The following is a 17,772-nucleotide window of genomic DNA, read 5'->3' on the forward strand; positions in this document are numbered from 1 at the left end:
CGGCGGCGGCGGCGGCCGGGGGCGGGCGGTGAGCGCTGCGGGGCGCTGTTGCTGTGGCTGAGATTTGGCCGTCGCCTCCCCCACCCGGCCTGCGCCCTCCCTCTCCCTCCGCGCCCGCCCGCCCGCTCGCGGCCCGCGCTCGCTCGTCTCCCTCGCAGCCGGCAGGGCCCCCGACCCCCGTTCGGGCCCTCGCCGGCCCGGCCGCCCGCGCCCGGGGCTGTTTTCGCGAGCAGGTGAAAATGGCCGAGAACTTGCTGGACGGACCGCCCAACCCCAAAAGAGCCAAACTCAGCTCGCCCGGTTTCTCGGCGAATGACAGCACAGGTGAGGAGGGGGTCCGGGGCGGCGGGGGCCCAGGGCGCGCTGTCACCCCTCCCTGAAAGAGAGCGTCCGGGGGTCGTGGTCGCGGATACCGACCGAGCCGGGAGCCCGGAGCAGGCCCCGCAGCCGGTTCTCCTCGCCCCACGCCGGAGCGTGGAAGTTCGTCGCAGGACTGTCACTGGGCCGGAGTTGGGCAGCACACGCCCGGTGCCCTCGGCCTCCCCGCACCCGATCAGCCCTCCTCACGGGGACCCGAGTGGCAGTCCAGGAGGGAAGAAGTAAAGTGCAGCGTGTGGGTTTGTTTGGTAATGCCCTACGCATCCATCCGCGGCCGTGTCCACATGCGTGGCCGTCCAGAGGATGACAGCGGAGGGTACCTTTGATACTTAGAGAAAGCAAGATCGCGGCCAAAAGTAGCGCAGTGTGTTTTCTGGATTAGCGACACATTGACCAGGCTGCAGTCAGAGGACAGCTTGCGAGTTAGAACCGAAGTTTCTTGGAATGAGTGAGTTCTTTGGAAAGATGCTTAGTGCTTATTTTTAAAACTCCTTGTTTTTTTGTTTTTTTGTTTGTGTGTGTGTGTTTTTCTTTTTAGTCAGCTAGTCATTCCATTTTTCAAAACCCAAATTTCGTTAGCAAGATGTCATCAAAGTTGCTGTGGTGTGTTTCATTTCCATGTATAACTTCAAAAGAAAGTTAAACAGATTTAAGTTCATTTGGGCTGCAATCTCCATTTGAGTTTGTGTTGCTTTCACAGTGTAGGTGTACAAAAAATCATGTTAAGGAGTGCAGGAATTCCAATTTTTCAAAAAAATATAGCAGGATACTGAATAAATCATCTTTTGTTTGTTTCCTCTCATTAAACCACTTCCCTGGAAACTTTCTTAAGTAATCATAGCTGCTTAAGAGAAGTATTTAGTTTTCTATTCATTCAGTAATTCTGGGTCCTACTGTGCTGGTTCATGGTAACATGAACTAGTTGTATTTCCTCTTTTAGAGCTCTCTCTTTTGCAGCAAAAACTTGTGTGCTGCTGAGAACAATTCCATCTCCAGCGCAGCTTGCATTTCTCCAGTAGTCTTGCACTGGTAGCATCTGAGAATCAAGTTACTAATGAATGAGTCCAAATTGAATTACATTGCTGCCTTCAGATTTGCACTAGACACAGCTGTTCAACTTGTGGAAATAGTTCTGTGACCGACCACTAGCATATTAAAAAAGCTGCTATTGCTGTTGAAACAAAACTTGAATTTTGTGGCTTAAGTTTGAATGCAGTTCCTGGAATCAAGTTATGATAAGCGACATTTAATATTAATATAGAAGTGAAAAGCGATTTAAAAAAAATCAGTCATAAGGAGATTCTTATCTAGTTAAAATTTCTTAAACAGTGGGGAGGAGTAAATGATGCTCGTGGTCTATAAAAATCACTAATAATGCTTTTCTTTTTAGCTGATAAAAGTTGAGTTTGACATTAATCTTATAAAATGAACTTATTGAAGTGAGAAATTTGGAAACAGTAGTTTAAATGCCGTTGTACTGCAAAACAGATCTCCGTTGCTTCATTAATCTTGCTGTGTTTGAGTAGTCTTCAGTTCTGTGAGACGTCGGTCATACGAGGCGAGTTCAGCTTTGAAGCTTGTCTTCTGAAACTGGTAACCTGGATGGCTTTGTAGCTTTGCTATTGTTGCATGAATTTGTTGTAGATTTTGTCTTAAAAAGGGGGACAATTAGTAACACAAGACTTAACAAAAGAGTTGTCCTAATATGTACATCCAGCTGTTTCCAAGATGGAGCCCAAAGGATAGCTTTTTCCATAGTAGTTTCCATTATTGGATGATCAGATGCTTAATAAGTTGATCAGAAAGGATTTTCCACACTTAACCACCTTTTCCCCCTTCCTTTACAATTTTGATCCTTGTAAGGCACAGGGGCTGTTTCGTGGGACCAAAAGTCAGCTTTAAATGGCTCCGATTTAATCCAAAGTAGAAAGTCAACATCATACTTAAGTTGGGTCATGCGTTGCACATTCATCACCATCACACTATTGTGAAAGGGTCTGTTAGTATGGGGGACCAAGGAAGGGCTCATTATGAAGTACATTAAACAAGGGGCCGGGCGCCATGGCTCATGCCTGTAATCCCAGCACTTTGGGGGGCAGAGGCTGGTGGATCACCTTCAGGTCAGGAGTTCGAGACCAGCCTGGCCAACGTGGTGAAACCCCATCTGTACTAAAAATACAAAAAAATAGCCAGGCATGTTGACATGCACCTGTAATTCCAGCTACTTGAGAGGCTGAGGCATGAGAATTGCTTGAACTCGGGAGGCAGAGGTTGCAGTGAGCTGAGATCGCGCCACTGCACTCCAGCCTGGGTAACGGAGTGAGACACTGTCTCCAAAAAAACAAGGGACACGTTGTCTGGTGTAACTACTCAACTAAGAAATTGAGTAATGAGATGGACAGAGATCTTAGGGACGTATATTAAACAAATAAATGGCTTGAGTTTTTACGTTAAATACATTCAAAGGACTGAAGGCATTTGGTTAGGTGGGACAGACCTGAGAATAACATTCTTGAGGAACTCAATCTTATTTTAGTGAGGGGATGTGTCTCTGAGTCTCCCAGGGGGAAACTGGGCCTAGTGGAGCAGGGTGTGTGCCCGGTGCATTGGATCAGATTTGAGGGAGGGGCCTCTGTCTAGGAGCTGAGGAGTTGAAAGGAGGAGGAGCCTTTGGCAGCCTGAGAAACAGGAGCTACTTGGACTGCAGTGCACGTCTGTAGAGACTGGCCTGTGGGGTCACCAGTGTCACTTAGATGTGTCTGTGGAGGGTGGCAGTGAGCTGAGAGAAGAATGCCCCCAACATTGGGGAGCTGCTCAGCCAGGGTGCTGCTCATCTGGGGGCATGGATGTTGCAAACAGCACTCCCTAAGATCAGGCAGCACCTCGGAGTGATGAATGTCACTGCCACTGGTGACAAACAAGTTGCCAAAGGCTGGGAAGCGTATGCAGAGATGATGCAGAAATAGGGAATGTGCTGCGAAGGAGGGTAGCAAGAGGAAGAAGGAGAAACAGTACCTTTCACCCCACTGAAGCAGCAGCCCCAGAGAGGCACAGAATTTGATGGCCTCAGATGTTAAAGTAGCATTTTCTTGTATTATGTTGAAGCCTTTACACGTTCTCATACATGAGGTCTTCCTTTACTTGGCACCCTTACAATAGGTGGGGACTTTATATTACCAGTATATAGTTAGTTGGGTGTTTTGGAAACTTCTTTATTTAATATGTCCAAGTTAAAATAGCATATTGTGTCTTTCAACAGCAGAGATTCATGATTTAACAGTATAACACAAATATCCAGGCAAGCAGTAGACTTTTGTTTTTTTGTTTTCTGGGTTTTTTGGTTTTTTTTTTTTTTTTTTTTGGTCAGCTTTATTGCAAAATCTGCACACAACAGACTGTTTATAAAGTTTTTTGAAATTGCAAGCCAGGGTGGTGGCTCATGCCTATAATCCGAGTGCTTAGGGAGAGTGAGACAGGAGGATTGCTTGAGGCCAGGAGTTGGAGACCAGCCTGGGCAACATAGTGAGACCCCATCTCTACAAAAAATGTTTTAAATTAGTTGGGTGTAATACTATAATACTGTAATCCCAGCTATTCAGGAGGCTGTGGCAGGAGGATCGCTTGAGCCCAGGAGGTCGAGGCTGCAGTGAGCTGTGATCATGCCACTGCACTCTGGCCTGGGTGACAGAGTGAGACCCTGTCTCTGGGAGAAAAAGGAAAAGAAAAACTACATTCTGAAGATTGAACATAGCTATATTTCACCCTGTGCTGTATAAGTGGCTCCAAGCAGTTGTGATTACATTTTATGACATGAATCCTTTTAAATGCAATAGGGAAGCTTATTTAAAGAAAGCTGGTGGCAAATACGGTTGTCAACTAAGTGTTCTGTTGTGTATGTCTGGCACTTTATGTATCAGAGTGCTTTTCTCCACGTCACCTCAGTTTGATCCTTACAGCGTCCTGTGAGGAAGGGAAGATGCTGTTACTGCTATTTTCTAGGTGAGGAACTGGACTTGAGAGGTGATACAGGGTCAAAACCAGATCCAGCCTAGATTGTTAAAGTCAGTAGTTCTACATATTTATTTTCTAAGTCTCTATCTGTAAACAATGCATTTACTTGAATCGACCCAGGAACCTGCCAAGCTTGGCGAGTTTCAGTAGCGGCCTTCCCGCACTTGAATGAGATCAGTAGCCAGGAGGTTTGTAGCCACCTCTGGTGGGGGCAGCCAGGAGTGTATTCTTCCTCCTGGGTTAGGGGTTCTCCCTTTTCCCTCTGGTTCTGGTGTTATCCTCAGCGTCAAGTGTGTGGGCTCGTGTTCCTGTTTACCTCAAGGAGAATGAGAAACGGTTATGTTACCCCATCAGTGAGTTCTGGCTAAATAGGAATAAAAGTTGTCATAGAGACATTTCATGACCGTGCTTCACTTTTGAATAACTGAGAGGGGTGAGATGGGTGGCCCCATTCGGAGGTCCTCAGGGATGAAGGTAGGCAAGGACAAGTCATGTGCAGGGCACCTTAGAGGGCCTTCAGAAGATGGAAAGTCGCTCCTGGCTGAACATTCAGATTTGATTGTGTAAACAGAATTGAACATAACTTACAAAGTGACTGAGTCCTGCAGTTGGAAGTTGATGCTTAGATTAGTAGCCTGTGTTTTCACAGCTTCTAAATAGTGCGTTGTAATTGTGTGACAAAGTATGTGATTACTTGGGGGGTCCATAATTGCTGACTTGTGTTTTGACTTGATGTATTTGAAAACAGGAAAATGATTTTGCCAAAGTGTGTCTTAGTTAAGATGAAATGTACCTTATTGTGAGTTTCTGAAGATTGCGAAAGCTTGTCTGTTTAGTTTTTGGGGTCCCATTAGTGAGGGCACCCCTCTTTACCTTACTCAAACCAGCTCTTCACATGTATTCCAGGAAACTAGAGGGCATGCTAAGAGGTGTTTCTCAACAAAGGGTTTGTGCTCAGATGCTGTTGGTTGTAGCTGAGGAATTTGACTGCAGACTTTCCCAGAGCCTTGGTGTGCCGAGGGGGCACTGTGAGAGAGGGGCTGCTGTTGGAGCACTCTCAATCCTGTTTGACCCTAGAACTCTTTTTAGCCTATTGTGGGTCCGCAGACTTCCTCTGCAAAGGGCCAGAGAGCACGCATATGGCTTTGTGAGCCATATGGTCTCTTGTTGCAACTACTCAAGGCTGCCATTTCAGTAAGAAAGTAGCCATAGGCAAGTGGGCATGGCTGTGTTCCAGTAAAACTCTAGTTGTAAAGACTGGCATCTGAGGACTTGGCCCATGGGCTGCAATTTGGTAACTCTGATATAACGTGGGACTTCATTCTCTGAGCACCCGTTGGGGAGCACTGACCTACCACAGCTGCGCAGACAGTTTTAAGGAAAACAGCAGCAGGGCAAGTTTCCTGAGCTGCATGAAGTGGAGCCCAGGAGAGCCCAGGTGAGCAGCAGGCTAGCATGGGTCTCCTGTCGTGGAGCACTTCAGAGCTTAGCAGGGCCCTCTCCCTCTGTCTTTTTTGTTCCTCTGTAACAGTTACGTGGATGACTTGATTTAAAATCACACGAGTTTATCAGAAAGCCTGGTGACCCATTGCATTTTTCTTTCTTCTTTTGCTTTTTGTTGACCCCAGTGGCCCACATGGCATTTCTCATCGCTCTTTGTCATCTCATGCTCTAGGCTTCCTCCCCTTCCTGTGACACCAGAAGGTAAGCATAAGTAAGAACTCTAGAGCCTTTCCACAGCCCTCTTCCCAGCACTTCCCTCCCCAGGGGCAGCGCCTGGCACATAGTAGGCCCTCAGGAAATATTTGAGGGAATTAGTGAAAGAATTATATAGTATTTGTCCCTTAAAGTCCTTACCATTTTCTTGTTAAGATTTTACTTTTAAGCAAATTGCTACCTATCTTCAAATTGGGTCTGTTATTTACTGCCGTGTTTCATACCCATGGGCTCCCACCCGGCCACCAAACCAGCTGGCCTTAGGAGTGCTAAGTCCACAGCATGTTTGGGGCAAGTTACATCAGCTCTCTGAGCTCAGAGTTTCCTCATCTGTAACATGGAGGTAATAACAATTCCCATCTCAGGGTGGTTATGAGGGTAGCCTGAGATGATGTGTGTCTGGCATATACGCTCAATGGGAACTGACACTAGCGTTAACCAGGGACATTGTTGTACCTTGTAGTCCTAGGACTTACTGGGAGTGCTAGTCTGATTGGACCAAGACCTGTTTCTCAGCAGTTCTGGAAAGGACAGAAGCCATGTGCTCGTATCCACAGAAACCAGTTTGCAGGCACGCGTGTGATGGTGTAGCACCTCAGCAGATACGTAGCCGGGAATTCTGTCATCTATACCATTGATTCTGCCTCCATTTCTTATTGTATTTTTAAAAAAAGGAACGTGATGGCCATGAAATTTTAAAATTACGAAAACTTAAATGGTGTCGTGTTCTGAAATTTTTTTTCTTTTAAATCAAATCAGGATGTACACTGAAAATTACTGATAATTTTGAAGCATATTTCATGGACTGTTTAAGCAGCAGACAAGTATGTGGTTCTGTTTTTTTACTGTGTATAATTTATCTTGAGGTACCTGTTAAGCAGTAGCAGTGTACACAGGATTCTGACAGATGCCTGTGAGTAACTTAGAACCATCTTGACAAGATGAAACCTCGAGGCAAAACTTAAGGAAAGAATACAGAAAAGCAGTCAAGTGCAAAAACTCTGGAACCAGAAAGGGTGATCTGCATAAGGCTTCATTTACTTCCTCCCCTGTTTCCTGAGTGTCCCCGTGTGCAGAAGTCCAGGGCTGCATGCCCCAGTGGGAGGCAGGCCCTGGGATGGTTGAGGAGCCTTGGGCTCCTGTGACAGCCCTTCTGCTGAGCCAGCACAGAGCCAGGAGTTGGGGAAGCCTGCCTGTTTTCCATGCTTTCCTGGTTGTTGGGAAAAGCACCCTGACCATGACAGTTTGTTTCCTGGGGTATCGTTGTAGGCCCATGGCTTGCTCACATCTGAGTCCTCTTCTGGTTGTCCCCAGTCTCTCCTAAGCTCTGAAGCTCCTGGCCATGCCATCTGCTTTTTAGCACATGTGCCCAGCGTTCCCTTTAGTCCTCTCTCAGGTTTTTTCCTTGCAGTGCATCCCTCCAGATACACTCCTTGCTTTAACTGGAAAATGATGCTACTCTTCTCAGTCAGGCTCAAACTTTGCTTTCAAGAAAATTCTCCTATTGCATGAGTCTTTGATGCAGAAATGTAAGCCTTGGGAGCAGTGCCTGTGGGGGCTTTTGCCTGTTCTCCTTTCCCTGGGGCTGTGCTCTGCTGACAGGGGTGCTACAGCAGGCCACGAGCAGAGTCCCCGGGGCGTCCTGGAGTGGTCAGGTCTTTGCCATTTGAGCTGTGACTTGAAGAGATATGAGGAAGGGCACACAAATCAAATTGGGGAAGGCTGTGTGAAAGGCACGGAAGTAAACAAAAGTGGCCCCTCTCTTTTTAAAGTTTTTTATTAAGTTCCTAGACAATATACGCAGTGATTGTGGCTGTATTTAAAATACTGCCTTTAGGGTGTTTTCTGGCTCTAAATTTAGGAAGCAAGGCTATTTTTGAGCTCTGTCTCTAAAAGTTGAATTCCTTTTAAAACTTACCCGTAAGAAAGATTTGGATATTATCCCGTGTGACATTTTCCCTCGTGTTTCATTTCCATTAATCAAAAGACTGTTTAGTTGAACCATCGCTAAGAATAGTAAAATCTAATGGGGAAAATAATTCTGCATGATTAAATCTGACTTTACTTTCCCATTTCTAGGTGTACTGTCTGCTATTGTTTGAAAATGTCTTAATTTGTCTTTCTAATATGCCTGTACTGTACCGTATACAGTAGGTATATTTTCCAGTTGCACCTAATTCAGCCTTTCGAATTTGCATAATCTGTGATAAGGAGAGAAAACTATTTGTGTAGTGGAGTTGTACAATTCTGTTGTAAAGCAAATCTTTTTGTAATTCAGAAGCTGCTTCTCCTCCCCCTAGTTTGGATTTTTCTTATTAAAACTGCACCACCTAAACATGTTTTCACTTTATGGTTAAAATAACCAGTGAAATAGAAAAATAAGTCACTGTTCTCTATGATAACATATAGAGAAGGCTTGTACAGCACTTAAATAGGGAGATTTGGGTATTTGATTACAAACTGAATGAGGACATTCAGGAGCTATAGAAATTTATCAGGTAATTAGGGTTTGCTTAGACAATTATGGACTCTACGAGATTGACCCAATTGCTTTGGATTAAAATATTTTGAGTATTTGTCACCTGATGAAAAGTAGAACCTTCCAACCGTGAGTCAGTTGAAGGAAATGTCAGCTTTTTATATGGGGAGGGGGTCAGTGTGGTGCTGAGGAGGGAGCCCTGGCTCCTGCTCAGAGTAGACTCTTGAGTCCCAGCTTCCAGCTCATCAGCCCTGTGATTTGGGCTGGTGACATCACATTTGAGTTTTGCAGGGTGGGGGTGTGTGTGTGTGTGTGTGAGAGAGAGAGAGAGAGAGAGAGAGAGATCTCTAAAAGGGGCTTTTTACCCTGCAATATTCCATTTGTTTCTTTTCTTTCTCTTCTCCTTTCTTTTTTCCTTCTTTCTTTTTCTTTCTTCCTTTTCTTTCTTTCTCTTCTTTCTTTTCTTTCTTTCTCTCTCTCTGTCTCCCTCCCTCCCTCCCTTCCTTCCTTCCTTCCTTCCTTTTCCTTCCTTCCCCTTCCCCTCCCCTTCTTTACTTTTCTTCTTTCCAGTCAGGTCTTGAACTCCCATCCTCCAGCAATCCTCCTACCTCGGCCTCCTGAGTAGCTGGGATTACAGGTGTGAGATGGAGCCACTGTGCCTGGCTCTACTTCTGCTTACTTTGATTAGCTTGGTACATTGGGCTACTAGGGTGCCTGGCATATAGCAGGTTGAGGCAGCTGTTATTATTGTTTAATTGTATGGGAAAATATTAGCCATCACCTACCTCTTGGGCCAGTGAGGACTGAGATGATGTAGCCTGACCCAGAATCAGGAGGCTTCTCACTGAGTACATGGGAAGCTTCTGCCCCTGCCTGTTTGGCTTCCAGTACCAGCTCTAGTTTAGTTTGGGAACCAGTTTGTAAGAAAATGAACTAAGAGCTAAGATTCGAGAATCTTACAAAATGGGTAATCGTTTGACTCATTTTACTCTGTCTGTGTTTGCAGTTCAACTGTTCTTTATTGGAAAATCGAACTCTTAATTAAATGGAACTGTGTTTCTAGTTATTGCTTCAGAACAAGGGCTTGATTTAGATTAGGACTTAGAGAAAAGGGAAAAGTGAATGCAGAGAAATTATAAACATAATGTTTTATTGAAAACACAGTTGGGAAGAAAATGGCCTTGGGATCACTGTCCAGTTTAGTCAGGTTGCTTGAAAGGAATACCAGTGAAACTCAGTTTCCTCTCGGGCTCAGCTACACAGATATTGAAAGGAACAGACTCAGGTCTGTGCTGTACTGTGAGACTTTTCTCCTCCTGCAGATTCTATAATAGGAAATTCTTTTAATGGAGGTTACTGTTTTTCTGTTCTCCTAGATTTGGTGCGATTATTTTTTTTTTTTACAAGTAAAAGTTACCCTGTGGTGGACAAAGAATTTTTCCCCTAATTTGTGGATATCTTTACTTGAATCTGATTTACATATTCAATACATCACCTTTATTGAAAATAACAAAAAGACATAACATATTGATAGGTTTTCTGTGTCATTGTGGTTGTTCCTCTGCTACTGTGGGAATCGGTTTTTGTTTGAAGAGCACACCTGCCCATAGTTGAACTTCTATTGAAAAGTCTCTGAGGGAATCATTTGAATGATGGCGAGAGAATGAAGTGTTTTGCTTTCACTGATGGCTTTCTCAGTCACTGAAGCTTGAGGGGAGAATGGATTCTTTCCCAGGAGGAAGAGGGTGAATTGAGATGTTTCCTTGTTTTGGGATGCCTGTGTTCTCGGGATGCCCTCCAAGCCAGCACTGTCCAGTGGTCCTTATTGGGAGGGTGGCTCTATGCTGTATCTGTATGACATAGTACTGGAACCACGAGCCACGTGTGGCTGTTGAGTACTAGAATTGTGATTAGTGTGACTTAGGAACTAAATTTTAAATGTTACTTGATTTAAGTAAATGAAGATAGCCACATGTAGTTAGTTGCTACGGTATTGGACAGCACAACTCTTAAGTACATTTATTTATCCTCTTTGTGTAGAGTTTTCTTTAAGATACGTGTCACCTAGATATTTACGACAAAGTTCCTTTAAAAGATCATCTTTTAAAGATGCAAGACTCCAAAAAAAATGATGAAAGACTCCTTCAAAAATACTCACGGCTTAGGTCACACTGTTCAGGATTATTCACTAATTTAGAAAATATTTGTTATGCTGTTGTGTAGGCCCTGGTGATCCAGTGGGGACGTGACAGGCCCCATCTCTGCCCTCATGGGTGGTGATGGATACTGACAGGTAACTGCAGTCAGGTGTGACCTTGGAGGGGACATACTGTGCATTGACTGGGGCACCAGACAGGGACTGATCCTGTTTTGAAGGGTATTGGAAGTCCCCGGGGGCTGTGACGTCAGCACTGACACCTGAGGGTGAATAGGAGATGGCAGATAGTACTGTTCCAGGCAGAGGGAACAGCACACATAGCAGGGTGGAGGGCTGGCTCTTGTGACAGTTTTTGGGTTATGTTCACTGGGCTGCCAGAATTTAAGAGGCCTCATAGTTTTGCTTCTGATAGGGTGGAGACTAAAGGTGTGGTTCTGCCTTGCGGGGTTGGTCGGGCCTGGGATCCAGTCTTGACTCCTACCATTTCATTCTTTTATTCAGCAAATATTTAAGCACATTTTATGTGTGGTGCACCCTGCTGGGCTGTAGTGATAACAGTGGTGGCAGAAGCTGCTTCTGTCCTCATGGAACTCTGAGTTGTGTGGTGTGGGTGAGCAGTCCCGGGGTGCCCACCATTGCATATAGCATTTCACACTGAGCTTGATGTGTGACTAGAAGGAAGTGGATGCCTCAGGCTGGGTGGTCAGGAGGCTTGTTGGAGGAAGGACACCGGAGCTCATTGAGGGTGAGTAGAGCATCAGCTTGGGCATCTGAAGGCGAGATAACGTCACCAAGGGCCTTGAATGTCAGACCAAGGAGTCCAGGTTTTTTTTTTTTTTTTTTAGGGCTTATGAAACAAAATTAAGTTTTAAAAAACCCATGTCCAGAGTGAGTGGGGGAACTCTTCTGATTTATTTTCCAGAAGTCTAGATTAGCTTTTTCAAGGTGTGTTTTTTCATCCAAGCTCAGGTCTGTAGGGAGAGTAGACAATGCTTTCCCCTCCTAAGCCCCGTTTTTTGCAGGAAAAGGGCCCCATGAAAAGCAGCTTAACTGGAACTAATGTTCTTATTTAAGATGTTAGGAAATTTTTGTAGAAAGAATTTTCTTTTAAAAGTTTTTTTAAGTTCTTTCGGGTAGACAATATATTCATATGGTTCAGAATTCCAAAAAAAGCAGAGTAATTGGTGAAAACCCTTCCTCCTATCTGTTTCTGGGGTCACTGGTCATTCCCCTCCTCATAGGCAACCAGTGTTAGCTGTTTCTTACGTATTCTAGAGATGGACTGTGCGTAGCCAGGCAAATATGGTCTCTTCTTACTCTTTTTGCCCTAAGTAGCCCATTGTATGTTATTCTACTATCAGTGCCTTTCAGACTGATACATATCTGAGAGCTGTTGGAAATGTTAGTATTAGAAATGCAGGCTTTGTTCTGTTTTTTTAAATTTATTTTTATTTGTTTTGAGACAGGTTCTCACTCTGTCCGCCAGGCTGGTGTGCAGTTATGTGATCACAGCTCACTGCAGTGTCCACCTTCTGGGCTCAAGCAATCCCACCTCAGCCTCCCAAGTAGCTAGGATGACAGGTGCATGTCACTATGCCTGGCTAATTTTTTTTTTTTTTTTTTTTTTTTTTTTGGTAGAGATATGGGGTCTTCCTATGTTGCCTAGGCTGGTCTTGAGCTCCTGGGCTCGAGCAGTCCTTCCACCTCAGCCTCCCAAAGTTTAGGGATTACAGATGCGAGCCACTATGCTCAGCCTGGGCTTTCTTTTAATTAAATCTTCTTTTTCAGTGGTAAAATGTTTTGGTGCTGCATTTAGATAAATAACACAAAACAATTTTAATGTTTCACTATGTTATATAAATAGGAATAATTGAAGTTTTCTTGTTTTTTGTTTGAGACAGAGTCTTGCTCGGTCACTTAGGCTGGAGTGCAGTGGTGAGATTATAGCTCACTGTAGCCTCAAACTCCCGGGCTCAAGCCATCCTCCCACTTCAGCCTCCACAGTAGCTTGGACTACAGGCACGCACCACCATGCCCAGATAATTTTTTATTCTTTTTGTTGAGACAGGGTCTTGCTATGTTGCTTAGGCTTAAAGTTTTTTTAAAATTAATTCCATGTCATCTCAAAGAATATTAGAGGTTTTGCTACTGTCATCAAAATGCATGTCATGCAGCCAGCTCACGCAGAAGTTGTGTTTATTGTTTCTCAATTCCTGGAATAGATTCTTAAAACTTCTGGTTTTTATTACCCACTTTAGTAGTTGAAATAGAAATATCTGTAGGTTAGCAACCTACTTCAACACCAAGCAGATAAAGTTTCTTGATTGGTAGAACTTCTAAGAACATTCTCATTAACTCCAGACCTTTTCAGTAATTTAATTAATTAATGTAGAGATTGTAAAACACTGAGTATGACTCAGAAATCCTTTAAAAAAGAAAGGGTAAAATCAGTGAAGTTCCATCAGAAGAGTAGCTGAGTTCCCTGGCGTTGCAGATCCAGTTGAGGGAGAGTGATGGGTACTTAGGAGGGGAGATAAGATTGAGAATCAATAAACAAAGGAGAGCAAAAATGATAATTAGATCTCTTTTAGGGGTAGAAACAGATATGCTAATGATGTATATAGGAAATTTCTAGAAAGAAATCTCTAGAAATTGTTTTTCGGGGTTGAGCTAAGGATGTTTTGGGGGCTGTTTTTCATTTTATATTCTTCTGAGTTTTTTTTTTTTTAACAAAGCAAAAAACCATAAATGTATTTACTTTCATACGGAAAAAAGAAAAACTAGTTAAAAAATTCAAAACAAAACATTTTGGGGGTATATATGTTTTCGTATTCTTTTATTTTTATATTTGTGATTAAGAGAATCTGTTAAATGGTGAGAAGCAAAGTTTTGGTTAACTCCTGTTGCAAAACCTTTAGACCTCTAATGAGAATTATTTGAACAAAGTAGAAATTACCCCTAAGAGGTGCCTTCCAGAGATAGGAAAATGTGACTATGTTTTAGCGTGGCGTCTGATCATCACTTCCTTTGTCACAATCTCCATTTTTAACATCATCTTTATATTAGAGGTTTCTTCATTGATTTGCTAGAAGCCACAAGACCTGACAGCCAACTAATTTTTGAGTATTTTGAAATAATGTCAGATTTCCCTGTGTGACCATTGGGTACAAAATGTTACATGTCAATTGTCACATCCCTTTAGAAAAAAATACTTTTGAAAAGTTCTTCTTTAAAGTGCCCTTTCTTTTCTAGCCTTTTAAACTTATTTGTACACTAAATATATTTTGAACTAATAGTGAACCCATTTCAGATTTTATCCTCAAATCATAAACACCCTAACTGGAAACTGGAGCATTGGGAACCATTCCAGGTGTTATCACCTGGTGCTGAAGTTAATCACCTAGGCCAGTATATCCCCAGTGGGGGTGCCTTAAAAAAAAAATCAGTTTCTTGGCCGGGCGCAGTGGGCTCACGCCTGTAATCCCTGTACTTTGGGAGGCTCAGTTGGTGGATCATGAGGTCAGGATATTGAGACCGTCCTGGCCAACATGGTGGAACCCCCTCTCTACTAAAATACAAAAAATTAGCCAGGTGTGATGGCATGCACCTGTAGTCCCAGCCACTCAGGAGGCTGAGGCAGGAGAATTGTGGAGGTTGCAGTGAGCTGAGGTCGTGCCACTGCACTCCAGCCTGGGCAACAGATCAAGACTCCATCTCAAAAAAAAAAAAAATAGTTTCTTTAATTACTTAAACTAGTAGTTCATTCACATGGCTCAGAAAACTCAGAGGACAAAACCTGTAGAGAGAGCCTCCCTCCACCTCGCTCCTCCCAGGTAACCACTGGAAGTAGTGCTGTCTTCTAGGGTTTATCTGTATTCAGGCAGACACTGTTGACTCTTAGTTCTCTCTTCCTCCTTCCTGCCTTTTTCTTCTACACTGAGGTAGCATAGTGTACACATAGCTGCATACCTTTATTGTCTTATAGTTGCCTACCATTCCATTATGTGAGCTGTGCCATAATTGCTTTAATCCTCTCCCCACTGATGGACATTTAGGTTATTTCCAGTCTTGTCTTCCCACAAACAGTGCTTTAATGAATAGCCTTGTAAAGTTATGCGGACAAGCAAATCTATGGAACAGATTCATAGAAATGGAATTAGTGGTTAAAAGGCATATGCATTTATAGTTTTGATCATAGCAAATTTTCCTTCAAGAGCCTGTGTGTTGGTAGAGTCTTAAAATGTGAAAAGCAGCACATACATTCTCCGTGTATACATTGCTAGGTGTGTTGCAGATACTCTTTTTTTTTTTTTTTTTTTTTTTTTTTTTAGACAGAGTCTTGCTTTGTCGCCCAGGCTGGAGTGCATTGGCACAATCTTGGCTCACTGCAGCATCCACCTCTCGGGTTCAAGTGATTCTGGTGCCTCAGCCATCTGGGATTACAGGCATGCGCTACCATGCCCCACTAATTTTTGTATTTTTAGTAGAGGAGGGGTTTCGCCATGTTGGCCAGGCTGGCCTCAAACGCCTGACCTCAGGTGAGCTGCCCGCCTTGGCCTCTCACAGTGCTGGGATTACAGGTGTGAACCACCGTGCCCAGCCACGGATATTCTTTATCAGCATAGTCTGTAATGAGTAACACTAAGGTTGTTCTTCAGCTTGTGATTCTCCATCATGTGCTTCTCAGTTGTTTCTGAATTCTCATTTTATGGTGTACCTTATTAGTATTATTTTGAGTCAGGGTCTCACTCTGTCACCCAAGCTGGAGTGCAGTGATGTGATCTTGACTCACTGTAGCCTCAATCTCCCGGGCTCAAGCAATCCTCCCACCTCAGCCTCCAGAGCAGCTAGGACTATGGGCATGTGCCACCATGCCTGGCTAATTTTTGTGCTTTTTTTTGTAGAGACCGGGTTTTGCTATGTTGCCCAGGCTGGTCTTGAACTACTGGACACAAGCGGTCCACCCGCCTCGGCTTCCTAAAGTGCCAGGATTATAGGCGTGAGCCACCATACCTGGTCCTGGCATACTTTTTTTAAGGCATTCATTTTCTGTTTGTGGCTCTCAAATAGCCCACACGCCTCCACGCGTTGTACATGGACTGGCACTTCCAAGTCTGCTTTCACGTCTGGAATATGCTCTTTCCCCCTTTCTTGACTTCTTGTTGCCGCCTGCCAGCTGCATCTCACAGCATTTAGGGCAAAGGACCTGGTCTCTGGATGTCCATTTGCTTGTTCTTATGGTATGGTTGGGGAGTCTGAGGTGGCTGGGAATCTGGGGTCTGGGGCTGCTTCTGCAAAGGCTAGATCCTAGCTCAGCCCCCACATTCTTCTTCCTCCAGGACTGTTCTTGGCTGGAGAATCCTCTCCCTGTAAGCAGGGTGGACAGGCAGCTGACTATAGCACCTCTCCGGGGTCTGGTGCGCCTCTCAGCTGTGGTGGTGGTAAACAACCCGTCTTTGCTCCCCTGTCCCAGATAATTGGGCTAACATGTAGGGGCTGCTGGGTCATTACTGTGTTCTGGTGGCATCTGGCTGCTATGACAGCCACCTTCCATTCCACCCTTGAGGGAGGCAGCACGCAAACCGTGTTGAGGAAATAACATTGTCTTGGCTGTCTGGGAATGGCACTTCCCTGTGACTGCTAAGTGCACCAAATAAAAATTGGCTGCATTTCCAGGACAGTTTAGGGTCCCAGGTGACAAAGAACTTTGAATAAGAACTGTCTAGGGTTTTTTTTTTTTTTTTGAGACAGAATCTTGCTCTGTCGCCCAAGCTGGAGTGCAGTGGTGTGATCTCGGCTCACGGTAGCTTCTGCCTCCCAAGTTCAGCAATTCTCCGGTGTCACCCTCCCAGGTAGCTAGGATTACAGGCACCCACCACCACGCTCGGCTAATTTTTGTATTTTTAGTAGAGACGAGGTTTCACCTTGTTGGCCAGATTGGTCTTGATCTCCTGACCTCAGGTGATCTGCCTGCCTGGGCTTCCTAAAATATTGGAATTACAGGCATGAGCTACTGTGCCTGGCCCTGTCTTGCTTGGGTTCTTTAAATGGAAGGTAAATAGTAATCATTCAGCGAAGCAGGATGTTTTTTGATACCTGATACAGAGTACAGCCATGAAGTGCATTTGAGAACGAATAAAAAAGCTAAAATTTTATAATCAATTATGCAAAGTAGATTTTACCTTTTCCAGGTAGCATTCTTGAAAATCGTATTAAGTGCATTTTGATAAATCAGGTATTTCCCTTCTGATTTACATTACAATTTCTAAGGTTTTGGAATTTTTATTTCAGTTAGTTTAACCTGATACCATAGCTTGATTTATTTCCCCTTACTTCAAACTTTGAAGTTCATGATGTTTCCATACTAAATGTACTTATTAAGCAGGTTTCCATGTAAAAGAGTCCCCTTGGATGGACCCTTCTGTGACATGAAGAACATTTATCCTGTAATTTAGCTTTCAAATAAGAGGCAAACTCTGAGCAGAACTTTAGAGGGAAAGGACACTGAGGAAAGACAGTTCCACAGAGGCAGGGACGGAAGACAGCAGGGCAGGCAGAGCTGGCTGTTCTGCCGTGGGGAGCTTCAAGGGAAAAACTCCAAGATGGCAGGAGCCTCTCGGTAGGTACGAATTCGATACAGTGGTAAGGGCCTCACTTTGGTAGGTGTGTGGGTCTGATACAGTAGGAAGAACCCCACTAGAATGTCACATATGAAAAATGGACTCCTTGGGGAAGATCATTGTTAATGTCCACTTAAATATCGTTCATCATACAAAACACAGCATATGACAGGAAAACAAGAAAACCCAAATTCTAGGCTCTAGTATAAATGTAAGTGCTGTGTTAAGGGCTTTAAGACAATTCGGTTTATTAAACCCAAATTTAATAACCCGAGATTGTGTCACTGCACTCCAGCCTGGGCGATAGAGCAAGCCTGCCTATCATAGTGAGGCCCTTCCCACCCTATGGAACTTGTACCTTACCCTGGGGCTCCTGCTGTCGTGGAGTTTTTCCCTTGAAGCTCCCCACG

At 44.1% G+C, this 17,772-nt stretch overlaps 1 protein-coding gene across 7 annotated transcripts in view; it reads left to right on the plus strand.

The window, feature by feature from the left end:
• CREBBP (CREB binding protein) overlaps window positions 1-17,772 on the plus strand; it is a 181,099-nt gene that overhangs the window by 19,841 nt on the left and 143,486 nt on the right. For 3 of the 7 annotated variants that reach the window (XM_032145431.2, XM_058433773.1, XM_058433775.1), the window contains exon 1: window positions 160-324. The exons of 1 other annotated variant lie outside the window; for it this stretch is intronic. In XM_032145431.2, the coding sequence (XP_032001322.1) occupies window positions 240-324 (85 nt within the window). In that variant the 5' untranslated portion in view covers window positions 160-239. Of the gene's footprint in view, window positions 1-32; window positions 325-677; window positions 827-17,772 lie in introns of those variants that run through there. 3 more of the 7 variants (XM_032145432.2, XM_058433776.1, XM_058433774.1) reach the window with 3 other exon arrangements.

Source organism: Hylobates moloch, unplaced genomic scaffold (genome assembly GCF_009828535.3).
Source record: "Hylobates moloch isolate HMO894 unplaced genomic scaffold, HMol_V3 SCAFFOLD_23, whole genome shotgun sequence".
Taxonomy (NCBI): Eukaryota; Metazoa; Chordata; class Mammalia; order Primates; family Hylobatidae; genus Hylobates; species Hylobates moloch.